Raw genomic sequence first — 25,650 nt, 5'->3', positions numbered from 1 at the left:
GTGAGGAAACGGGTGCAGGCAGTCTCTAGGCCAGTATTAACTTCTAATGCATTAAAAAGATTATGCCAAAAAAGCAAAGTCCCTGTGTTTCTCTATGGAACTTTTGCTCCTAAATAAAACAATTTTAATGGTCAATACTTGTAGAAGTGCCTCAGAGTCTAAACATAAGGCTTCTATTTCCAGGCAGTGCTGCTCTCACACAGCAGCACACAAACTGCACAATCTGGCACTGCAGCACATGAAAGGAAACGGTAACTAGTATCATTGCTCAAATGCTGGAAGAACCACAGGACTGAGTGAAGTCCCCGACAGCCAAGGTGACACCTGCCCTGATCAGAGGAACCAAGGCTGTGCTCGGGAGGCAGCAGAGCTCCCTCGGCGCCGTTCACTTCCCCAGCTCAGCTCCAGCCCTTTCCTGCGCCAGCCTGACCCGCTTGCCAAAAGAGCAGATGATTATCCCCAGAACAAAATCCCAAAAGAACAAGTAGCGGTGTTCTAACTGATCAAGAAACTCCATTTTCCAGGACCAGAGCAGCTCCTCCCACACAAGCAGCAAGATGTCCATGGAGCGGTGAAGTGACACAGCTGAGCCAAGCTGCGGCCCTGTCCACGTCAGGTGACACAAAACGCGCAAAGCCAGCGCAGGAGCTCCCAGCACGAGCGGCTGGCAGCCCCCTGGCCTCGTTCCCTGTCTCACCTTGTACATCTCGTATCTCTCGTAGGCAATGCCCCCGGGCGAGTCGGCGAAGATGTACGGCTGCGGGTGCTGGTTGGCCCAGAACTCCTCCTCGCCGGCCTTCAGCAGCTCGGTGGCTTTCACCATATCCTTCACATTCTTGTTCTTATCGAAGCGGTCCCTCAGGAGGCAGGCGAAGTAGCGGTACTTGTCTCTACGGACAGAGGTCACGCACAGTGAGGAGGAAAACAACCACCCCCCACCCCGGGCCCAGCCAAGCGCGGGCTGAGCGCCCCGATGTGAGGGCGGCCAGCGCTCCCAGCTCCCCTCGCCCTCACCGATGGATGCACCAGGACTCGAGGTGCCGCAGGGATTTCTTGTACAGCCGCAGCACCTTCTGCTGGTGCGTCAGGTAGGCGGCCATGGCGCCCGGCTCCGCGGGCCCTCCCCTCCGCGCGGGGGATGCCGGGAGGGCGGCGCGGCCCCGCCCGCGCTGCCGCCGCCGAGCGCGCCCGGAGCCGCCATGAGCCGCGCCAAGTTCATCGGTGAGGGGGCGGCGGGGAGGGCGGGGGGTTTCTGTCCCCGTGTCTTCGACCCAGGCCCCTCGCCCGGTGCCAGGCCGAGACGGTCGCCGCTACCCCACTGCGTGAGGGGCCGCGCGCAGCGGACGGAGCTTCGGGCTGTGCTGTGGCAGTGGCAGGGCTTGTCGCAGCCCTTCATCCAGTGCTTGTCGTTTCCTCTCCAGCCCCTTACCCAGGGGTTGTCCCAGTCCCTCAGACTTATTACAGTCTCTTAGGTTTGTCCCAGCACCTCTGCCAGGGCGTCGCTCCCCACCCCAGTCCCTGCTTGTCGCCTCCTGCGGTCCCTCTTGGTGTCCCGAGGTTCGGCGGCCTTGGAGCTCCTGGGCAGCGTTTGGGAATGTTTGTGCTGTGTCGGCCCCGGGGCTGCTGCTCCTCGGTTACCCCCAGCTCCCTGGGCTCGGCCGCCCTTCGCTCCCTGTCCTGCATTGCTATATTAGTGGTGGTTGTTTCTGATTGTATGCAACTGGCTTGAGTGAAAATGTAAGTATTTTTAGGAAATTCGACGGAAAACCTGTAAATAACTTAAAAAGGTCGGCTCATGTGGAAGCCCTACGGAGCAGCTTAGTATTTCCTTGGAAAATTTCCCTGTCCGCTAGAATCCCCGCTGGAAGCGCTGGCAGCTGCAGAGGTGGCTGTTCTGGAGCCGGAGTTCAGGCCTTGGCTGCCGGGCTGGGCTGGGCTGGGCTGGGCTGGGCTGGCTGGGCCGGGCAGCGCCAGCCGGTACCTGCATTGCAGGTGTCCCGTCAGTGCTGCTGGGCGGCTGGGATGGCCCAGGGATGGCACTAGGAGGGAGAACACGCAGCCCTTAGGAGGCATGCTGCTGCTGCTGCTCCCACCCGTGGAAGGCTGTATGGAGATGCTGCATTTTCCCTTCTTTAATGTCTGTTTGCATAAATTTGTGTTTTCGTGTGAGGAGCAGATTTGTTTGCAATAAAAAGCATATGTGTGTTCACTTTGGTGGTTATGAGGGTGTGTATAATACACTCAAAGAAAGTCTGAAGTTGTACAGAGGGAAAAGTTTAATTTTTCTGTCACTTCTCGTAAGGAGTAAGTTCTCAAGTTATGCAAGTAAGCTTATGCTTAAACATTTTATGACTCACCAATGTGCTGGTTCAGGGTTTAGATAGGGTTCTGTTGTCTTCCCTAGCTTATTAATACTCAGAGTAAAATACAGAACAGCTAAACCTTCTAATTTCTGTCTTTGGTTTTCCATAGATATTGGTATTAACCTGACAGATCCTATGTTCAGAGGAGTCTACAGGGGAACACAGAAACATCAAGGTAAATATTTCTTTGTATCTGCTGGAAAACAGGATCCCTTTTGTTGAATTAGAAGCCTCTTGCATGTCAGAACATGATGTTAGGGTTTCTTTCTTCTCCTTATGTACCTGGGCTTAAAAAAGAAAGCCTGACTAACTAAGTTGGGTACTCTAACCAAACTGCATTGTCTTAATTGCTTTTTACATGCAGGCAACTCTGCTTCTGGAGCAAAATGGACAATTGCTAATCTACGTAGAATCGCATTGATAAACTGATATGAGAGTTATGAACAGTGGTCTGTCAAAGTATTGTGTTGGTGAATCACAGTTACTAATTATAATTTGGGGCTTTTTGCTCTTGTGGCCTTTAGATATGGGTGTAAAAGCAGAGAGCCTTATAAAGTATATGTTAAAACTTCCACTGACTTAATGGATTTAAATTGGATCTCCAGTTATTGCACTTTGTTATTGTCTTATAAAGATTAATTAAGTATGTTTTAAAGATTTATTTATAAGAATTTTGATTGCATGAAAATTGAAAAGTAGTTAAACTATGCTGTAAAACCTCAAGTTCAATTCATGACATTTTTATGAACTTTTGCAGATGACTTTCTGGATGTAATAGAGAGAGCAGTCAAAGTTGGCATTAAAAAGGTAATTTCTTACAATGAAATGGCATTAAAATTTTAAGCTGCTTTCCAATATTTGGTTTTTAGTGCTCTCCCACTAAAACAGTGTTTGTGGGACTTGAATGGAAAAGGCAGTAACTTCCTTTAGTAGCACAAAACAAAAGTGTTCTGTTCAGAGCATGGTCTTTCCGTTTGCACAGGTCATTGTTGAAGCTGATTGTTGGTGTTCAGTGATACTGTAGGTGATGTGGATGTAGAAGTTATTTTGTACAGTTTCAACAGAACTCTGACCTGCTGCAATGAAGTGGTTCATAATTTTCCATGTTGTATTATAGACAATATAATATTGCCTATATGTTTAGAATATTTTTTCTTATATTCTGTGTGGCTCTTAGAGAGTAAATCCTATGAGGAGCAGCTGTGGGAGCTGGGAGTTGTTTAACCTGGAGAAAAGGAGGCTCAGAGCAGACCTCATCCCTTACAACTCCTGAAAGGAGGCTGTAGCCAGGTGGGGATCAGTCTCTTTTCCCAGGCAAGAAGTGACAGGAGAAGAGGAAATGACCTCATGCTCTGCCAGGGAGGTTCAGGTTGGACATCAAGGAAGGATTTCTTCCTGGAAAGGGTGGTCAGGCACTGGAACTGGCTGCTCGGGGAAGATCTGGTTATCTTCCTGTGGAATTGTTCAAGAAACTACTTAATGTGGCACTCAGTGCTCTGGTTTAGTTGACAAGGTGGCAGTGATCAGTCAGAGATACAACTCAGTCATCTTGGAGGTGTTTTCCAACCTTAATGATTCTATGATTCTTAATCAACAATTACTGCTGAAGATCAAACTCTTCTGATTGAGGTCTTCAAGTATTTCTCCATGTAAAGGAAATTGGAAACTGCAGAAGGGCTGGGAGTGCCCTCTTAAAGTTGAGACATCTGCATGTTTGCTGGTAAATACTGGCTTACATGTATTAAAACAACATCCTTACGAGAGAATTTGTGACTCTGAACTTGAAATGGGTGTTTCCAGCAGTGCAACACATCCCATGGTTTAGCCTGTCTCCCTTTCTCTCTAAACTGAATAAATTTTTGATAAAAGTATGAATTACCATAGAATACAGTGCATACTGTCACAAACTGTTCTACTGCACTACTAAGGCTACCAGATCAGAAATAAAGAAGTAAACACTCCTATAGCAGAGGAACAGGCATCTTGGGAGTTTGTTGAAAAACTCTCATCTGAAAAGAGTGAGAAATGTACTGGGAAACAAAAGAAGAAAACTAGTGATGGAGAACTTACCTCACTGCAGCAAATGCAGGAGTGAGGTCACATTTATATGTGCTGTATAATGGCTATTTAATTTTTATACCACCCCCTGAAAAGAAGTGGCATTTTTAAAAATTTTATCATCAAAAATAGATAAGCTGCATAACTTTTTCTAGATGCACAGTGGATTGAGAAATGTTATTCAGGAGTTCCTGCCCTTAGCTGTTCTCAGTCTTGCTACTGGCCTGTACAGTGTCAGAAATCTCTTCAATCACAGATTGTTCCTGCTTGCCTAGAACCTTAATCTGCTGATTAGAAAGTACTGTTATTTTTCTGTATAGCTGCTGCTTTATGGTAATTTTTTGTGAAGTTTTGCTCTGTTTTGGTATACACTGAGCCATTTTCAGCTTAATATTTCTCGGTGATGTTGTTGGGATGTGTCCGTCTGTCATGAGTGCCCTGGGAATGTGGGAATGTCTGAGCTGGTGCTGACAGAGCCTGCTGGATAGCACCTGCAGTGGGAAGAGTTGTCCAAAACCACTGTAGACATGGCTGTTACAACCTAGGGTTGTAATATTCTGCAAGTGGTGGTTCAAAAAGTACACTGTAGGCAACAATTCTCATGTGATAACGTTAAGGTAAAAATAAAAGATCAGAGATGGAAATGCTTAAATTTATAATCCCAGCTCTGATACAGACTCATGTTTTGGTTTAACTATTTACTCGTGTCTTGTTTTGGGTCTTTGAGAGTCTATACTTTCCCCAGCTGCAGGCCAGGGAGAATATTTCTAAGTATCAATTCTTGAGTGCAAATACAGTCTTCAGTCATTGTGTGAGGAAGCTAATATTGCTGAAAATTGAAATATTTTATTCCTTTAGTGATATAAATGTTTAGCATACAAGATACTTAGGTTAAGGGGAAAAAAAAAAGTCATATTTTGCAGCTGACTGTATTTACTAGCTCCTGAGGACCATTGAGGTTTATTGCTGATTTATGAAATCTTGTTATATGTATATTAGTGATTGTATTCAGATGTTCTCTGTCAAGATCCTTCCTTGTATCTGAGTGTTTACTTAAACATTCTGTTTGATGTTCAAAAAACATCCACACTGACAGTACTTCTCTTGTTTCAAGTTTTTGATTACAGGTGGGAGTCTAGAAGATAGTAAAGATGCATTGCAGCTGGCACAGACAAATGGTATTTTCACTTTAAATTTACATTTTCAGTCAAAAACATAACCTTCTCTGCACTCAGAATTGAGTTCAAGAGGACCTGCCTCAGAGGTGTTTACAGACTCTCAGATTAAAATGAGAAATTACATTTCGGAGTGGGATGAATGCATTGTGTATGAGTTTGTGTGTTGCTCTTTAGATCCCTGATGCTGGAAGGAATCACTCTTTTCCTGCATGTTGTATTTCTAAATAAAAATAGAAATTATAGAAAATTTTTGGAATAAAAATATTAATACAAGGTTCTGTTCTAGAAATAAGATAAAGTACTTACATGTTGTGAAATATATGGGATTTGTTGGCTTTTTGTTTCTTTTTTACTCACCAGTCTGTTATGACTAGCTTGATGAAGAGAGGTATCTTTATTTTGATCATTCCCCTGGCTTTTCCTTTCTGTGAAAGGGCAATGGCTCTTCTTTTTTCTTGTGGCAGATTTCATTCCACTAATCACTTAAATATGTATTTGAACTAAAACACATGATAAAGTACTGTTTACTAACAGAAACATAAAATAATTTTGGTTTGAATGAACTCAAGGAGACAATTTGGTCCAAGCCATCCACATTCCCACTTCCCATCAGGAAGGCAGGACTGACTTGAACATTAGGGCAAGTTGCTCAGGGCCTTACCTGTTTTTTCCCTTCCCCAGTGCTTTTACACTTAGCAGAAATGTTAGTTTTGGCATGGTAATCTAGATCAGATACTTGGGTAAATCAGGAGATGTGAGCTCTGAAATTCTCTTACAGCTTATGCAGGGGACTTGAGGGAAATGCTCTCTGCAGTTCTTACAGCTGGGATAGCCTAATGCACTTTGAACAAGATGTATTTCTAAATGATCTCAAGGGGTTTCATCCAGCCTCAACAATTGTATGATTTATTGGGGCTGCTCCACCAGAACAGTTCAGCTCTAAGCTGCAGTTTTGGAGTGCACCAAATAATGTGTACTAAAAGAAGACATGTGCACATGCCCCCCACGGGAGATACTGTCTGACATTTTTAAGGCAGAAACAGTCTGTCTAATGAAATTATCACTAAGATAAATATGGCCAAAGGGAGTTTTCTTTTAAAATTGGACCACTAAAAATCTCCAGAGACAGATGTTGTCTGTGCCTTAAAGAAATTTTCTTTCTTTTTTTTTTCTTAAAATCTCCTAATGTTCTCTTTCTTTAGACATGTTTTTCAGTACAGTTGGCTGTCACCCTACTCGCTGTGGAGAATTTGAGCAGAGTAGCCCTGAACAGTATTTATCTGAATTAAAAAATCTGATTGAAAAAAATAGGACAAAGGTAGTAGCAGTTGGAGAATGTGGCTTAGGTAAGTGTTCTCTTACTACTTCAATATTTATTTTTTCTAGACATATACTAAAAAAAAATCCTAAAATACTAAATGGGGTTTTTGTTCTTTCTGTTTGTAGATTTCGATAGATTAGAATTTTGCCCAAAGGACATCCAACTCAAGTAAGAAACTTATGATGACTGTGAATTGACTTGTAGCAATTTACAGTAGTGTTTTCTATCTTGTGTTCTGCCACATAACATACTGTCACATCTAGCCCTAAAATTTGCAGGGTTGTGCTCAGAGATTATTTGGCAGAAATGGTAATATAAAGAAATATGCCTACATTCAAGTAGTGCAATGTGCTAAATTTTGCTACCTCCCTGGTGTTGACTTATGTCAACATGTCCTTTTCTGTAAAACTGACCAGAAATTGTGGGTTTCTGGGTGTGAGAGATGTTTATTCTTGCTAATAGTTAAGAGCTATAAGATAATTATGAGAAAAAAAAAAACCATAAATGTAGTGTGTGAAAGAATTAGGTTGTTGAGTGAAAGGCATGAGGAGGGGTGCAGAACTATCAAAAGCAGTGATAAAAGTAGTGGATAAAAAAGAGCTTTTAGTAAGGAAGGTGTTAGCTGGGAGCAGATAATGGGGAGCTGATGGTAAAGGTTGTCTCAGGAGGTGCAGCATAGATGCTGAATGGAAGGAAGCTACCACAGCCCCTACAATCAGCCTGCATTCTTCTATTGAGAACTTCTCTCTGCAGAGGGAACCGATAGAAAGATACAAGTGATAAATTCACATGAGTGATTAAGGAATTACATTTGCATGTTACTGTTTTGAGTAAATTAGTCACTGGGGGGCAGTGGTTGGTTGTGTTTTTTCTAATTGCTGCATATTAGCAGTAGGAGGATTCTTCATAATGCTACAGACCTACAGTGAAACTCTCAGCAAAGGGGACAGGACTTTTTTTCCTGATAGAATTCAGTGTACATGAAGTTCAGCAAAGCACAGCTCAGAGCATAATCTGTTTATTTTGTGTGGCAAACTAAAATACTGATGGAGTATCAGATTTTAAGATCCTTAACTGCCTTGATGTTAGAGAAAATACATATATCTCATTTCCTTGTCCAATGGACTGCAGCTGAAGAGCAGCTAATTGGGTTCACTGAAATTGAGTTGTAAGAAAGAGATGACAGGCCTGATCAGTGAACTAAACAGAGGAAGGCAGAGTGTGAAATACATGGAGACAGGTCACTGGTTTGCAGCTGCTCAGGAGTCCAGGTGCAGCAGTCACGGGGAGGGCTGGCACGCAGCTGCACAGTTCCCCCACAGAAGAGCAGTGGGTTTGTTTCCCAGCAAATACCAGAGCATGACCTCTGTTTCATTTAGTACTTAATCAACATTTTTCTGGTTAGTTATGCTGTTTTTTCTTTTGGATAATTTTCACCTGTACATTATTTTTTATGGCTTTTTTCAGTTTAAAAGTTAATAAGAATCTAATAAAGATGAAATTTCTTTGCTGTTGTGTTCCTAAGAACTCTTTATTTCAGAAATCTTCCCCATTCTCAAAACTTTTCCAACAGAAAGCGGTGATTTGAATGGTAGTAAGATGAAGGTACTGCCTTATATTAAGGTGAAAGTTGTATTATAAATGCCCTGGTAAGCATATAGAAGTTTCACATCTGCTGTACTACTGGGAGGGGTCTGTATAATCACAATATCACATGCACCATTACTCAGATTAATTCAGAAGTGTTTGTCTGGAGATCTATCTCAGCAAGGCCAGTTTGCTTTAGCTCCTTTGCCATCTTGGTCCTGTTGCATTTGAATGTGATGGTCAAAACTAAGCTTGCTCAAAGGAGTAGGTTGTTCCTTAAGCACTGTAACTCCTCAGGGTTAGTTTCTTACTGAGTTATTTTCTTATCATTCCAGTCACTGTATGTCTGGTTTCGTCATGCTTTTCCAGGGGTTGGGGTTTTAATTTTTTTTTTTAATTATTATTTTTTTCTCTTCAATAACTGCCCCATCCACCTCCTCTTTCAGCATGAGTTGGGCTTTGTTGTTGCTAGGAATGGAAGAAGCCTGAGTTACATTTCCATTTGCAGGGACACTAAACTTTGTACTTTCAAGGGCTCTACCCTTCTCAAAATTAGATGGAAATTGGCCAGTAGATTACTTAGGGAGCTTACTTGCAATTCTGTCTCTAAAACCTCTTTCCCATATGAAACAAGTATTCTGTTAAAAGAAAACTGGCACCAAAAATCAAGCAATTGTAGCTATTTAACCACAAGAGCAATCATGAGTTGCAAATAGTTTATATTTAGTCAAACAAGCTAAACTAAGCAAGATATCTAGACAAAGAAGATTCAAAGTAGGTGTAATGCATTCTCATGAATTTTCATGTCAGTTTTCAGGGTTGCAGCTGATTTGTTTAACCTGTTTTATCTCAAAGATTTGCACTGATTAACAGGGAAGGTAACTTTGATCTGAGAAATATCAACTTGTAATACACAGAAAATAGTGAAAATGATGTTAAATTAAATGGCCAGTTGCATATTTGTTTAGGGTTGGTTTTTTTAGGAAAATGTAAATCAAACTAATGGTTTGCTGTCACTTTCCCCTGATGGATAAGTGATACACAGCAGTGTGATCACTGGAGTTTCCCCTTGAAATGGCTATGATAACTGATGGTGGGAATTTCCCAGTGCCCTGGGCTGTGTTTTAACAGCAATACCTCAAGAAATCCAGTACGTGCCTAGAGCCCCAGCCTGCTGGGATGGGCAATGTTGTTCTCCTGCTTTACCCAAGTAACATCATCTTTCAAATGGCATGAGGACACTGAGTCACCCATGCACTGCTGGTCTTCTGCCATGCTTAAGTTCCTCTGCTGTCTTCCCTGAGCATGGGTGATTCCCCTGCCTGGGTGGAGCTGGGCAGCAGAGGTGTGGAATGGTAATTGCAGAGCTCCTGCTAATGACAAGCACAGGTTAGTTCAGTGCTGAGTAGTTTCCTTTGGCAATTGCGTTGGGGAACCTGGCTACCTCCTTACCTTCCTTCTGCCCACATTCCAGTGTCTCTTCACAGGGTGGGGCCTCCCTGTTACCACCCCATCAAGAGCAGCTCTGAGGAGTACAAAGTTGGAGAGGGATAAAAAGGAGTGAAAAGGAAAGGATGCAGGAGCACAGAGGAAGGGAGGGAAAACAGGTAAAGACAATAGGCAGAAGTATGATGTCTAATCTGATATTTCTTCCACCCCAAGAGAGTGGATTGTTACTCACAGATCAGCAGCTCTGATGCAGTTTGGCCACTGGAGGCTGTAGAAGCCTGCACAGTGCTCCCCTGCTCACCCTCATTGTGTTTATGAGTGCTTCTTGAAATAGTGGCCTCTGTCATTCTCACTCTCCCAATCCTGACATTTCAGAACTTTGTGGAAGGAACAGTCAGTTCCTCTTCCGCGAAAAATAAATAAATAAATAAAAATTAACTCCAGCTCCCACACGACTCAAGAGTATGTGCTCAGCATGTATACATGTACATTCTGCAGTACTGAGGCTCTTGGCCACTTACCTGTGTTCAAGCATAGGTCACAGCTGTGGAAATAGACATGGGAAAGAGGTTCTTTTAAATCCTTGCACAAATAAGAACTTTTTCATGGCAAATCCATTAATGCTGTCTTTAGCTCTGGAGGACAGAAGCTTGGGTAAAAAAATCTTTTACTATCTTTATTTGTTCTTACACTGAGTTTCTCTTTAAAGCTGAATTTTATTTTACAGGTATTTTGAAAAACAATTTGATTTGTCAGAACAGATGCAGTTGCCCATGTTTCTGCACTGTAGAAACTCACATGCTGAATTTTTAGGTGGGTTTTGTTTGAGAATTTCCTATTTAGAGCAAATTCTGAATGTAAAAATTCTTCTATATTCATCTGTTTTAAAGCTGTTCTATATTTTTATTTCATTTCCTAGACATAATGCGAAGAAACAGAGATAGAGTTGTAGGAGGGGTGGTAAGTATGGACTTCAGTGTAGCATTCATTTTTCCATGCCTGTGTGTGAATATTGTTGCTTAATATGCAATTTCTTGTTTGTCATGGATCTGCATAGGCTTCCAGTTACATCATTTAAGCTGTTATTAATTAGTAAATTTTCCGGTCCCTTTTGCTGTTTTTATTTTCATTGCTTATTCAACAGGATTTTTGCAAGGTAAGAAGATAGGCTGAGAAAAAGCTCTGCAGCAGTTTTTCTTGGCCTGCCAGCAGGACAGTCTAAGCACCTCATAATTGACTTTGGCCTTTTCCCAACTCCTCAGTGTCTGTAACTGCAATGCATTCAGACCACAGATCATTTAGATGCATGTTCCCAGTGGAAGCCATAACCTCAGACATTTGCAACTGACGTTGGACATCGTTTTCAAATTAGATCCAGATGGAACTTTTGATTACTTTATGTCTTTAGATATTCAGATCACGTTTTTTAATTCAAAAGTCTAACAGGAAAAGCTTTGGGTGAAATGGGAAGTCCAGCAATGCTTTTTCAGGTTTCTATTATGACTGAATTTTTCAAAAGTAATAAATGCTCTTGATTCTCACATGAGACCACACCTCCTACAAGAATATTGGAGTTCCCAGGTTTTGCTTTGTTCCCACAAAACCCTTTCCCACACTCAGTGCTTTGCATGTGTAATGTCCTGTGTAATGCTATGAAGGCTCTCCTTCCTTCCTTCCTCCCTTTCTTTTTTCTTGCACAGCCGGGAAAGAGGGGAAAAATGAGCAGGCATCTTCTGCAACTGCCTGTCCCTGTCACAGCACAGGGAAGCAGAGCAGACAGTCTCTTTGCTCCACTCAGGCTGAAGAGATGCAGTTCCCAGCTGCATTACACTGTGTAACTTGTGACCCTCCACTTTCCTCTCTGGAATGACTAAGTGGACTGTCTTGCTAGTTCCAGTGGACTAACTAACACCTGTGGAGAACAGAATGCTGCTCTTATGGTGGCCCTGACAGTGCCCTGAAGGGAATACTGAGGAAAGAATCTAAAAATTCAGCATGCACAGGATTACCCAGTTACAGGGAGTTCCAGGGCCAAAAGGGTATCACTGGATAGGCCTTTATACACATATTTACTGTTTAAGTGTAGTAGCCACTTCTAGTGCAGCATTCGGGTGACTTCAGCCTGAACTTTGCTCAAATTCAGAATTAACTGAACCATGTCCCATCTTGATGTTTGTAATGATGTCTAATGCATACTGTTGAAGGTATTTGATGCTATTAAAAGGTAATACATACTTTTGAATGACTGGAGTTTTAATAAAAGTACATTAGTATTTTTATATGTCTGTGTATCTATATTTATGTGCTCTAGGTACATTCTTTTGATGGCACAAAGGAACAAGCAGCAGCTCTAATAGATTTGGATCTTTATATTGGAATAAATGGCTGGTAAGTTCTTTACAAGAAATACAATTGCTTTAAAATGGCAGCTGTAGTGAACTCATTGCTTTCTTTTAAACAGTGAGGTCAAGTTTTCAAAGCTCTCCTTAGTCATCTGACAGATTTAGAATTGCTCACATTAGTCTGTTAGCCATCAGAGCTCTTGCTGTGCAGCTCAGTGAGCTAATCCACGTCCACTCTACTACCCTCAGGACAATCCTTGCTTGTAATTAAATAAGGTTGTTGAACATGGAAAGATTCCTTCTGAGGAGCATTTAAAAAACAGCCTGACTTTAAGGTGCCTGTCAAATGCTGGAGTAATGCACTTGTAACCTGAGTGCCTCATCTCCTGGTTATGCAGTTTGGATTCTCAGCAGTCACCTGGCCAAATGCCAGCCAGCACCACTTTGTAAGCTACAGAGGCTGTCACCAGGCAAGCAAGGGCAGCCAAAGGGGTTCTGCAGCTTACTGGGGTGAGATGGCTTCTCCCACTAACTCTAAATTTCCTGTTTTCTGCACAGTTTTAATTTACAGGCGGTATTGTTAAAAAAGGAAGCAAATTTTACTAATGAACAAAATTATTTAGGAAACTGTCTTTGCTGCAAAACACTTTAATAGGCACAGTGATTACTTTAATATGCTTTTTATGGTTTTTTTTCTTTTAAACCAAACTCTAAATTTTCTAGTTCACTGAAAACAGAAGCCAACTTGGAAACACTGAAATCAATTCCTAGTGAACGATTAATGATAGAGACTGGTAAGATTTTTTATCTTGGTCAGTTTGTGACAATAGGCAATGGTGTACTAGTGTAGCAATTATAAAGCAGAATCAAGACCTAAATAATTAAGAACACTGGCTGTTTTCTTTGCTTGAGAAAGCAGTTTACAGAACTACTCCTTTCCAGCCTTCTGCTGGAAGGAATAAGCTGCTGTGTCAGTTCCTGACATTGCAGGGGAAGATGAAAAGGACAAATTCACAACTTGGATTTCTAAATGTACCAGAATCCTTCTTAAGTATCTTTTGAAATGTAGCCTGCTGGAGATGTGCCCAGCACAGGGCAATGGCTATGAGTTAGCCACTGGCAGCAGTAATGGCATTTGGAAACAACTGCTCTTTAAATGGAATAGGTGAAATTAACCCACTGAGCAGTCTTTTTAATGGACTGACCAGGGATGTCATGTTCTCTTTTTTCATGTTCAGTTATCAATAATTGACAGTGCAAATACAGTTATTTATTTTAATTTCTGACTCTTGAGAAAGGAAAATTGCAAACTGCTAAATCCTTAAATTTGTATGCACGTGAAGTACAGACCTGTTATACAGGAAGCTTCTGTGGAATGCATGCAGTGTGTCTGGCTCTCTTTATCTTGTCAGAGGAAATTAGTGTTATGTACTATTATTGCTGATCTTTTCAAGTGTAAAATCCTGAAGATAATGGTATAAAGATCCAAGATGTTAAATTTCCAGATCTCTTAAATTTCCTTTTGAGCTGGAGGTTGTTGCTGGAAGGAGATTGCAGGAACTTTTGTCTGTAGAAGTAGTTGATCAAACTATCTCATGCTATTCTGAAACAATTGCACTCCTAATTCTTTTATTCAAATTAAACTAGATGCACCTTGGTGTGGAGTGAAAAATACTCATGCTGGATCAAAATATGTTAAAACTACATTTCCTACAAAAAAGAAATGGGAAAAAGGGTACTGCTTGAAGGACAGAAATGAACCCTGCCATATAATGTAAGTGTACCACTGCACTCTTACTTTAAATACTTCAACTCTGACGTGAAAAAAACATAGAAAAATCCCAGTTCACTAGTAACGTAGAAAATAGAAATTAATTCTAAAGTAATTTCTTGTGCAAGGTTTTGCTTTATAAGCTGTGGAAAAAATTAGAGATCTTAATTTTCCTACTTCAGCTATTTTGGATATACAATGCTCCCTGAAAGTGAAACCAGTACCATTTTTATTTTTTCCCTTGATGTACTGTAGAAGAGATTAAACCCTCTGTAGCAAGCTGGCTTGAATATTCATTTCACTCACTTGTTGTTCAGGTAGTTTTTAAAACTGATCCAGCCCTGGGCATCAGGGGACAGTCCCACAGGTGGGACAGTGCTGAGGCACCTGCAGTGCCTGTGACACTGCTGCTGTCACAGGCCTGTGACATGAACTGCCACAACATGCATTTTGTCAGGGATGTTTCTTCCTTCTGCTATTGTGCTTCAAAGAATCCTGTGCAATTTAGATATGAATGACAGCAGCCAAGATACAGAGTAGTGAAAGAAAACTCCAGGGGTTTATGAACAAATTGGTAAGCACTGACACTGTTTTCTTCCTCCTTTCCACACAGTTCCTCACAGAAGTTTGAAAAACAGGAAAATGTGTAATTGTTTTAGTGAAATATTTAGTTATCGGCATTAAATACCATTAATAGATGAAATACTGAATTTTCAGAAATCTCTGCCTAGATTTTGAAATACTGCTCAGGATAATACTAAAGATCCAGGTATCTGGATCTAAGGTGTCTAAACAAGAATTTAATTGAGAAGTGAAGGGAATTCTGATGCTTTTTGAGACATGAAGGAAGATGGATAACCACTACTGATGTAAAAGCTCAGTTTAAGCTTACATGGTGACATCTCCTAGTGTTCAGATATAATCAATGTGATTAGGTCAATTGTAATACTTGTTGAATTTTTTTTTTCTTTTTAATTTTAAAACTGAAGAGGACACATTAGCACAGAAGGGTTGGTTCAGTATTTTAAGACTGTCTAGGGTCAGTCCATGATTTTGGAGTTGGGGAAGAGATCAATAGAAAACACTCTTCTGATCACAAGTGAAGGGCCTCCACTGTTACTATTTCAACCAGCCCATAATGTCAAGAACACCCCCCACATATTTGTCTGCTGCCTTAGTTGTCATTTACAGAAATGTTTCAGAAACCCCCAAACTCAAAATGCACAGTCTGTTCTGCATAGATGCAGAGTGCACAAATGCACTCAATATCATTACACAAATGCTGTGCTTTGGCTTTTCCCTTCTTTTATGAAAAAAATACTGTTTGGCTCAACCTTTGAAATAATTATCCCAGTAATGTTCATTATAAGCAGCTGAATTTCAAAAACCTTGTAAACCTTAAGAAAAATGAAGAATGGTAACTGATAATTGGTGTTTTGTGACTTCTCAAGTAGCAAAATCCTGTGTGAGAGAATGTTACTCAGTCCACAAAGTGTCTTTAATGTTTCGGGTATATATACAGTTTAATACAGCTCATTTGGCAGGAGAAAATTACCATTTGTCTGGTTTTGGTAGAGCTTTTTGGACACCTTTCAGTTTTGATAGTGATATTTCTGTTTCATATATATTTATTTAGAACTATTCCCCTTGGAAGCTATTTTTTTAAAAGTTTAGCCACAAGAGACTTTCCTCCTTCAGCAGTTTCACATACACAGTTGTTACAGTAACATACAGCCTTCTACTGCATCCAAGTGAGGAGAGATAAGTAAGCTCTAAGTCTTCTTGGGTGAAATTCTTTGGTATTTGGTACTTATTTATGTATAGACCTGATCTCACTCCATCTCATCGCTAATTCTGCATCTAGGAAAATATTTGCAGTAATTATTAAGAGCAACTTCTTCTATGCTGTCTTTCGCAAAAAGAAGTTTAGCTGTTGCCTCAGCAAACCAAACCTTACTACCAAGCTTAAGCTTCTTACTCTTCAAAGTGAAGTTTGAAGATTTTTGCTGATACTGGAAAAATCAAAGTATGACACATCTCTGGAAGGGTACAGAATATTACTTTTACTTTTTCCTTTTTTTTTAAGAATGACTGATACAAAATCAAGAAAGCAATTGCAGAGAAAAGGTTGTGGCTTGGTTTTAATCATGTTCATTCCATTTCTTTTGCCTCTTCTTCCTGGCTTGTATCAAGGCCCTGAGCCTTTTGAAATTGCTCATTTAATATTTACTGCAAATACCTGGCCACATTAATCACAATTAAGCTAAAGAATTGGGAAGTAGGAGTAAGTTACTTTGGCAGCACTGTGCTCTGATAAAGCTGTGTCTGGAATTTAAGATTTACCATAGACCAGTCTATTCATAGTGCAGCTTTAGCCTTGACAGGCTAATGAATTTTTGTTTGAAAAATGAAGATCATTGATAAAGACACCCACAAAATGACACTTCCTTCAAAACAGAAAGCTGTTTAATTACCTCCAAACAAGAGTCAAAAGACCAAAGATGAATCTGTACCAGTAAGCAAACCAGTGTGCAGTGTAAAGAAAATGGCAGTTAGTAACTTAAAAGTGAAGCTATTTGCATATCTGAGCACCCTGCCCTATTGCTCTTAGTGTAGGTTTTTATTCCAGCTTAATCTTAGTGAGTTGTACATATACATGCAGCAATCTCAAGTACATTCTGAAGTACTGGGTTTCAGTCTTCTAATATAAATCTTTCTTTTTTAGTCAAATACTGGAAATAATGGCAGCAGTAAGAGAAGATGACCCGCTTGAGTTGGCCAATACTCTATATAACAACACCATTAAAGTCTTCTTTCCAAATATGTAAAGCTGTTTTTCTTACATTTATTCAGCATAACTTCAGTAAAGGTATTGCAAAAATTTAAAAATTGTCATTCCTGCAAGTTCTAATCAGTGGAAGCCAATGTGTAGTGGGTTTGGGGTTTTTATGGTACAAGATTAAAGCTGCTTTTGAAAAGGTGGTCTGCATTTGTGCAGTTTCTCAGCCCTGTTCCCCTTTTGTCAAGATTCAGGATTGACTTCAAGGCCAGGCCATGCCTGTAACTCCAGTTAGCAGTGGACGCACAGGATGAGCCCCAGGCCACTGCATTCACATGTAAAGCACTTCAAGCCTCTGCTGGGAGTTCAGGAGGGTCGGACACCTCCATGGCATGCACTTTGCTGCTTCACCAGAAAGCTGAGCAGTGTCGCCTTTTGTTCCACATACGCAAATGCTATAGCATTAAGTCTACCAACCTAATTTTTTTTTTTTTTTTTTTAAACACAACTCACTAGTTTTTTGCAATAAAGCTCTGCTAATACTGAATTTTTAAGTAAAGCTGCTTTGGCTCAGGCTTTCATTTTCTGAGTTGACCGGCTGAACAGTCTATTTTCACCAGTATTTTTCATTTGCATCCAGAAGACATTGATTGGGGATTACTGGTATACAGTCTTTGGCACAGCATTATCACTACATCAATTAAAGAGTGTTTTTCCAACCATCTTAAAAATGTGAAAACATTTTATTCCATGTACAATAATGTACATAATTTTAAGGTGGTCATGAAAGAGACCAGCAAAAATTAGAGGTATATTTACAGTAGCACACACCACAGTAAACAACCACCATTCACAGACTCCACATTGAGATACTGCTGTTGTGCTTAAGTACAATAACTACAAAGTGATACTTTTATTCTGTTGGAGTCAATCTTGAACAAATACCTCACGGCTTAGTAAAGGACATCCTAATCACCAAGAGAGTTAGAGTCAACATTAAGAGTCTCATTCAAGTGCTGTGCCACACAGTCGCCATCTTCCTCGTCACTATCAGAACTGTCATTATCTTCATTTAATTCATTTTCAGCATCAGCAGCTTCTTCTGCAACCCGTACAGGATTTTCATTTGGTGCTACAAACCCGTTGTTGTTAGAGATATTGGCATTTTCTTTGTCCTCAATATACACTTTCTGATGGCACATTGGGCATGTGTCCTGAATGTACAGCCACTTCCGAAGACAAAGTGCGTGGAAATAATGGTTGCACGGAGTAATGCGCGCAGAGGTGGTGAACTCGTGGTAGCAGATTGCACAGACGTCATCAATTTCCTGTAACCGAGCTCCTTTTACCTCTGGAAGCGAGTTAATTTTCTTCACAGCAGTGCGGCGGTTTATAAAAGTCTTCCAGCCATTCTTGGCTTGCAGGTAGATGTTGAAGTACGCGTGCAGACACATCATGCAAGCACGAATCTTGCTTCCCGATTCAAAAACCATCGTGTAAGCTCCATTTCCAAACATGATTACTCCAAATATAAACTCAATAATATTGCCAGTTGACCGAACATAATAGACATAATCATCAAGTTTTTCCCATAGCACATTATAGTAGCCATCAATCATAAACAATATATAAACAGTGATAGAAACTATTACTTTTAGGCAAAGCTCTACACAGAAAGCTGTGACTGCAAAAAGCCAAGTATTTAGTGCATAGTGGTGCCAGAGGATGTAACTGAGCAGAACTGGAAGAACGAAAAGGCAAGCTGAGACAAACAGTACAGGAAAGTGTCTGCGGAACGATGACACGTGGGAGGCACTGAGAGACATCAGCACGGGGTCTGTCATTCCATGGATAAAATGCAGGACTGCGGTCAACAAAAGGCACATGTTTCGACTCAGGCGAACTAATCGTTCCTCTGGTTTCAGTCCACTTAAACCAGTCTGCAGAGCCAAGATGAAAAACAAGACGGGTGCTACAAACCCAAGCCTTTTGTCATCCTCATCAGTTGACCCAATGAAGGCCAGGATACCAAGTCCCAAATAATGCGCTATTGAGGAAATGACGGCACTCATGCCCAATACAGTTAAAGTGGAGTCACACCCACTTATGATCAGGCTGCAGATCAGTTCCCAACAGTTATCCCACGATATCAAGAAGAATTTTTCTTCCGTGTTGTTTTCAGCCATCTTTACTACATAAGTTAATACCACAGCTTGTGCTGTAAGTCTTGTTAGCCAAAAGACGCGCAGTACAGCTGGAAAGCGAATCCTTTTCCATGTGTCTTCCATTAATAGCTGTAATCCATAAATACGATACATGTGCCTCACCAGCAGATAAACGTATCGTACCGAATAATAGAACCACTTGATTTTTGTAGCTAAAATGGCTGTGGTATTTAGTGTCAGAACTAGGCCTGAAATAAAAACAAGTACTTGCCGGACATTTAAAGGTAATTCAACAACCAAGCCAATTACAGGAATCAGTATATCCAGGATGATGAGTTGAGAGTATATGGACTGCATGTTTAGCAATGTAACATATCCAATTCCAAAGGTAAGCTGAAGGATGGAAAGTGCCATCCATAGCGAAGGTCCTTTATGTGGGAAAATCTGAATTCCGAATGCAGCTGTGTTGTAGGCACTGTAGAAGTTTATGTGCAAAGCAGCATAGTAGTTCACCAACACTGAAGTTGCAGCCAGCAGAAACGCTGAGGTGATCATGTAGAACTTGAAAAGTGCTCGCTGTTGTAAGACCAGAACAACACTGGATACAAAGACACCTAAAACCAGATTGAAATCACTTAGTTTTCAGTAGAGGTTCAACAGCAGATTTTAACCTATTACTTCCAGAGCTACATTTATTTAATGTATCACTTCCCATTAGTCACTTGTAACTTTGCATTACCAGTGGTGCCCTTTTCAGAGAACAGGCAAGAGGACGAGTTAATCTCTGCATTTAACATCTGTGCACTAGAGCTGTGATGCAAAGCCACTGTAAGCCCTAAAATCACAATTACTATGAAGTCTGATGCAGTTTGAGACTAGAATAGTGACAACTCTCAGCCTTTCAGCCTTAGTCCTGAAATCCAAGGGCAGACAAGTTCTAAAAATAAATTAAAAAATCCCCAACATATAAAGCATCACCTTTATAAGGAAAACTCATAAAAAATAAATAAGTAAGATTTAGTAAGTCCCCTAATTCACTTGAGCAAGGCACTCAACTACAGCTGTCCTAGATGGAGTACTAAAGATAAGTAACCAAAACACTTCAGTTAAACTCTTTAATGGGAAAATAGTGAAAAATTGCTGTACTTTGCTGTGGGGAAGGCACTTCTATTTGCCTTCAGTTTGCTTTTATTTCTGGTGAGAGTGGTGACAAAGGTCACATGAGGAAGACCTTCCAGAGTATACAGCTTTTGTGCACAGAATCCAAAACTGCACCAATTGCCTCTCTGCCAATGCCAGTGCAAACTTGTCTGTCTTGTTAGAAGTCAGATTTAGGCCTTGAAATTCCTGTTTGCTAACCTCTGCCTCCTATTGACGACGGCCACATCTTGACCATGCCTGGGAAGTCTGCACCTTCCTATGAGAAATCCTATCAGAGCAACTGCAGCTTTGGGAGTTTGGGGTTACATGTCCCTGCAGTAAACTTCTGCAGTGTAATTTATGAATTCCATCACTGTGCACCACATAGGTAAGGGCTCTACCCTAAGAGGTGTTAAATTAAATGGCACTTAGCACTAGATTAATTTCCTTAAACAGTTTCTTTTTTGGGAAACACACTGCCTTTGTTTTGGACTTCTCAATCAGCTTCCACCCTATGCAACTGCTTTCTCATCCAAACCGGTTTGGAGAGATTTTGATCTCCACAGCTTATACTTGATTCTAAGTTGCTTTCAATCTCTGTACTAAAACCAATGAAATCAAGAATAATGCTCTTTCTGCTGGAGGGCAGCGTTGGTCTTTTCTGACAGTTTAGGCTGTTCTAAATCCACCATAAACAAGTGTTAAAAAAATTAAGCCATAGCCCCTTGATCATGAGAATAGAATCTTTGAAATAACATTTGATTAAAAAAAAAAAAACCAAAACCACAAAACAACCAAACATACAAAAATATACCAAAAAAAAACCCCAAACCACCTTCAGATCTTGGAGGATTGAGAACTATGGAGAGGACCAACATGAATCAACTGCAAAAGGCAGGCAACAAATAAAGTTATGAATTTGCCTGAGCAATATTCCTTGCCAGTAGCACTGGCTGATATAAACACATTCTCCTTAATTAATCATTAACGTGGTAACCGTGTGAAGTGGACTGAGGAAAAGCCTCTATCAGTTTTCAGAGAGCCCCTTGCATCATAGCTCAGTTCTTCCAGGAAAAGCTGAATATTGGTTCCATGCAGCACTTTCTAAAAAATAAGCTTGACAGTTTCCTTGTCATTTGAACCACCACAAACATCTTTAGGAAAGTCAATACTGCTGATGAGTTTGTAGCCTTGTCGTTTCTCAGAAGTCACAGAAAAGGCTCACATGCCTGTACAAGGTCGTTATTTATGTAATTCTGATCATTTGAGCCAAAGGAGATGCATTTTACAGTAAGCAGGCTGCTCTGAAACACGCCTTAACAAAACCTATTTTTGTGCCTTGCAGTGGCAGTAACAGGCCTGTATTTAGATACTGCAGGTCATCCTAAAACACTGACGTTTCACATGCAAGACACATCTCTAAAAGCAGTACAACAGTGAGTCAATAGAGCTTGTCCTACTGGTTCCTCTGAAGAGGCACTAACAAAAAGCACAGCATGTCTCTGTTAATACATATAAGGAAAAGCCAAGACTCACTGAAGGAGACTCAAAAGACCCTAAGTGGTAGTGGATCTCAGAAGGGACAGTGAGCACTCCTTTCCCCCATCTCCATTTATGCCACAGTCCATCTCAACAGAAGAAGACTTTGCCTGCCCTGTACCCATCCCCATTTGCCTTTCACAACAGTAAGTCTTTTTCCATTTTCCCTCTGCTAGGAAATGCTGCAGTTCCTCCTTTGATAAGGTTCGTCTCTCTACTCATCTTTACTCTTTCTACCTGTGCCACCCCATTGCCAACTGTCCCAGTATGGCCTCCAAACAATGCACTTAGTTTTAAAATAATTTCTTGTGTTACAATGAATGTCTCAGTCTCATTTTTTTTCCTTTAAACCCTGAAATTTGTCAGTATCTTTATAGCAGCCCACCACTTAGGATTCTACTTTCAGTCACGTGCAGGGGACAATCACTTTTACACATAAGCACTTCATTCATGTGGAACTGCCAAACTCTTTTTCCTTAGCTCCAGTCATTTTATTTACTTCCACATCTTTCTGCAGACTCAAGTATTTATAGAACCCTTCTCAAAACTCAGTGTCCTCACTGAGGAGGGAGTGCTGCCTGAGGCGACAGTCACACACTCCTGGGGGTGGTGGCTCTGCTGGAATCGAGATACTTAAACCCGGTGCAAAGATACAAAAGGTAAACATTGTGCTGGGGACAAAGCAAGGTTAACCAAAAACACAAAAGAAAATGTGCTCCAGCTGTGGAAGTTGGTTCTGTGCCATGTATAACTCTATTTACTTGTGTAGAGTGATGGAAGAATCAGACTGAGGAATGCTGCTGTAAAACTTTGTAACACCCATGCAGATCTCTATTAGCATTCCTGAAGAGCTTTACTCCCAGAATATTTCAGAACTGTTTAATATCCTCTCCAAAAATCATCAGTCTCTCCAGAGCTTCAATCTTTGTGTCTGGTGGACAGATTGCCCATTTATCCTGTGCTATTGTGCTACAGGGAAAGTTTGGATCAGTACTTCAAAGTCTGCAAATGCTAAGTAAAAAGATATTTTCCCATTATTTAAATACAGAATGATCCAAAATAACTATATCACTTTCCTAACAGCAGCAAAAACCCAACCCTGTAATCCTCAAATTCAGATGAGAAAAAAAACATGCAGAAGCACTCTGTTGTCTGAACCACATGGAAGGTGTTTAAGATCATCTTTAGGTGCCTACATTTTAATCTTCAATTTTGGAAAGCCAAGGACCACAGACCCCTTTTCTAAATGTTCAAGATAAGTTTCTTGGCATAAAACATTCCCAAAGCTTTTTTGCAGAAGGCAAAAGTTACCCACTTCTTCCCCCAACCCCTTCCAGAAAAGTGCTCATATATTTAAAACGTCAAAAGTGGCTGAATCTGTTAATCCCAGTACCACACACTTAAGGGACATCATTGAACAATATATCCACCACTCATTTACACAGGTGGGATTAATTTTGATGCTCTTCTCACAGCATCTGGATCATATGATGAAGGGTTCCTAAAATTAAGTTGGTGAGGCACTGCAATGTAATTTTTTAAAAAAGGAATTATCACTCTTAGCAATTCCATAAGTGTTGAACAAAGGGTCAAGAAAATGGAAAGCAGGGAGGAAGAACCCCTGCTCCCCATCCCAGATACACCATACCCGTGGCACGGCAGGGAAAGGAGGCAACTTAGGGTCTCCTCAGCATCACTTCTGATGTGAACACGGACTTTCCCTGGCACCCTTAACCAAAGCAATAATAATAAACATAAAACATATAATAAATGTAAAAAAACAAAACACCTGCTGTGTTTTGTAACCTCCTTCCTTTGCTCTCCTCTTCTGCTGTCTTGCTATAGGTTATTGTTTACTTTTTCCCCCCTCTGCTCCTCGACTTGTTCGATGCAGTCACACCACACTTCTCACTGAGCACATTTCCTTTAACCCTCTCTTCTCTGCTTCCTGCCCCAAAAGCTGTACTGCCTATTTCCTTCCTGTTTCTCTTCTACTATAAACGTCAAATAAAATCCATCTCTCTCGGGCCTGCAAAAAAAAAAAAAAAACCAAATAAAACCGAAACAACAACTTGGTTTGTTTTGTGTTCTCCTTCCTGCCTCAGGATCGCCAGCTCCAAAACGTGATAGGCAGCACAGTATCACCTGTACAGCAGTTCGCTGAACGGGACTCCCACTGAGCCGAGGCTCAGAACCCAAGTTAACGACATTGGAAACAGTATCACCTAGTTATACCACTGACTTTCATCCATCATAGGAAAAAAAAAAAAAGCTTGAAAATAACCATTGGCAAGTTTCAAGAGGCTTCTCTTTCCTCTGAGAACCAAATTCCCGGCACTTCTGAACTGCTGTTGCTAAAATAAGGCTTTAAAACCGTATTTCAGGAAGACATCACGCTATCCAAAGGGTTTTTTAAAAACCACATGAAAACCCTATACCCACTAAGTCACATGTCTTCCGCCTTGAAAGCCCCCAGAGTAAGGGCGGGGGGGGGGGGGTTCGGTCATAGCCCCAAGCCCTCGCCGGGTCCTCGCACCGCTGCGGGGGCAGGAGGAGGCGGAAGGAGACGGGGAGAAAGATCGGGGGGATGAACCGGGCCCGGAGCGGGCACGAGGGGGCGAGGTGATGATCCAACCCGGGCGGCCAAGCAGGGGCTCGGCGGTGGCAATAGGAGCCGGTGGGGACGGGAATCGGGGACGGGGGAAGGGGAGAGACGGGCCGCGGCAGCAGCAGTAGCCAGGCGGCGGGTCAGGGGCGGGGAGCAGCGGCGGCCGCGCCGTGCCCGCGGCTGTGAGCGGGGCCGGCGGGGCACGGTCCGTGTCTCTCGGGAGGGGAGGAAGGGAAGGCGTCTCACCCAGCAGCCGCAGCAGCGCGCCCAGCAGCGCGGCGCTCACGGAGCCGCCCGGCAGCGGGGCCGAGTTGAAGATGGCGTCGATGAGGAACAGGCTCGGCACCCGCAGCGCGACCTCCAGCCCGGCCCGCAGCCGCGGGCCCAGCCGCAGCTGGGGCAGCCGCGGAGGGCCCGGGGCCGCCATGCCCTGCGCGGGGGGGCAGGCGGGCCGCCTCTCTCCGCCGCTGGAGTAGCGGAGGGGGCGGGAGCGAAGGAAGGGAGGGCTGAAGGGAGGGAGGGCGGCCAAGAGCCGCTACCGCCCCGCGCCCGCCGCCCGGCGCGCCCGGCTCTCCCGCGCCGCCGCCTCCATGTTCCTGCGCGCGCCCGCGGCAGCGCCGCCCGCCGGCTTGGGGGCGGGGCCGCGCCGAGGGGGCGCATGCGCAGTCCCGCCCCCGGGACTGCCGGGGTCGGTCGTGTTGAGGAAGGGCGCGGGGTCGCCTGGGCAGGGCTGTGACCCCGCAGCGCCCTGAGGGCTGCGCCCGGGCTTTCCTCAAACACCTCCAGGGACCGTGACCCCACCGCTTCCCGGGGCAGCCCATTCCAGCGTCTAATCAGCCTTTCTCTGAAAAACTTCCCGATGTCCAACCTAAACCTCCCCTGGCGCAGCTTAAGGCCATTTCCTCTCATCCAGTCGCTGCTTTCGTGGGAAAAAAGACCGACCCGCACCTAGCTACAAACTCCTTTCAGGGAATTGTAGGAAGCTATAAGATCCCCCTTGGATCTCCTTTTCTCCAGGCTGAACACCCCCAGCAACCTCAGCTGCTCCAGGTGCTCCAGTCCCTTCCCCAGCTCTGCTGCCCTTCTCTGGACGCACTCCAGCCCCTCAGTGTCCTTCTGGAACTGAGGGGCCCAGAACTGGCCACAGCCCTGGACACAGCGGTGAGGTTGTGACCGCAGCACGGAGTGCCAAAGAACAGTCACTGCCCTGGTCCTGCTGGTCACACTGTTCCTGACACAATCCTGGATTCCGCTGGCCTCCTTGCCCGTGAGGGCACGCGCTGGCTCAAATGACGGGATGGCAGCGGGCCTGGTCCCATGAACGCTTTGGCCCCCTGTGTCCCTAAAGTG

General features: G+C 42.6%; 2 protein-coding genes across 10 annotated transcripts; one reads left to right on the top strand and one right to left on the bottom strand.

Moving 5' to 3' along the window:
* Positions 1 to 995: 995 nt before the first annotated feature.
* On the top strand, positions 996 to 17,047 carry TATDN1 (TatD DNase domain containing 1). Of its 9 annotated transcripts, XM_059866625.1 has the most exons (13): positions 996 to 1,221; positions 2,473 to 2,538; positions 3,121 to 3,170; positions 5,536 to 5,599; positions 6,802 to 6,945; positions 7,046 to 7,088; positions 10,684 to 10,769; positions 10,876 to 10,916; positions 12,268 to 12,344; positions 13,022 to 13,092; positions 13,946 to 14,072; positions 15,706 to 15,834; positions 16,795 to 17,047. In XM_059866625.1, exons 1-12 carry the CDS (start codon positions 1,017 to 1,019, stop codon positions 15,794 to 15,796), a joined length of 1,065 nt encoding a protein of 354 aa, XP_059722608.1. In that variant the 5' UTR covers positions 996 to 1,016; the 3' UTR covers positions 15,797 to 15,834; positions 16,795 to 17,047. The 9 variants fall into 9 exon arrangements, with proteins under 9 accessions (XP_059722608.1, XP_059722598.1, XP_059722618.1 ...); XM_059866615.1 differs by lacking the exon at positions 15,706 to 15,834; XM_059866635.1 differs by lacking the exons at positions 996 to 1,221; positions 15,706 to 15,834 and adding an exon at positions 1,406 to 1,737.
* Positions 16,518 to 24,873, bottom strand: RNF139 (ring finger protein 139). The gene is made up of 2 exons (XM_059866602.1): positions 24,547 to 24,873; positions 16,518 to 19,627 (listed from the first exon to the last, which is right to left on the bottom strand). The coding sequence occupies exons 1-2, from the start codon at positions 24,725 to 24,727 to the stop codon at positions 17,817 to 17,819; spliced, it is 1,992 nt and encodes a 663-aa protein (XP_059722585.1). The 5' UTR covers positions 24,728 to 24,873; the 3' UTR covers positions 16,518 to 17,816.
* Positions 24,874 to 25,650: the final 777 nt, after the last annotated feature.

Source organism: Haemorhous mexicanus, chromosome 1, assembly GCF_027477595.1.
Source record: "Haemorhous mexicanus isolate bHaeMex1 chromosome 1, bHaeMex1.pri, whole genome shotgun sequence".
NCBI classification, from domain to species: domain Eukaryota; kingdom Metazoa; phylum Chordata; class Aves; order Passeriformes; family Fringillidae; genus Haemorhous; species Haemorhous mexicanus.
This window is presented reverse-complemented; position numbering and strand designations above follow the sequence as displayed.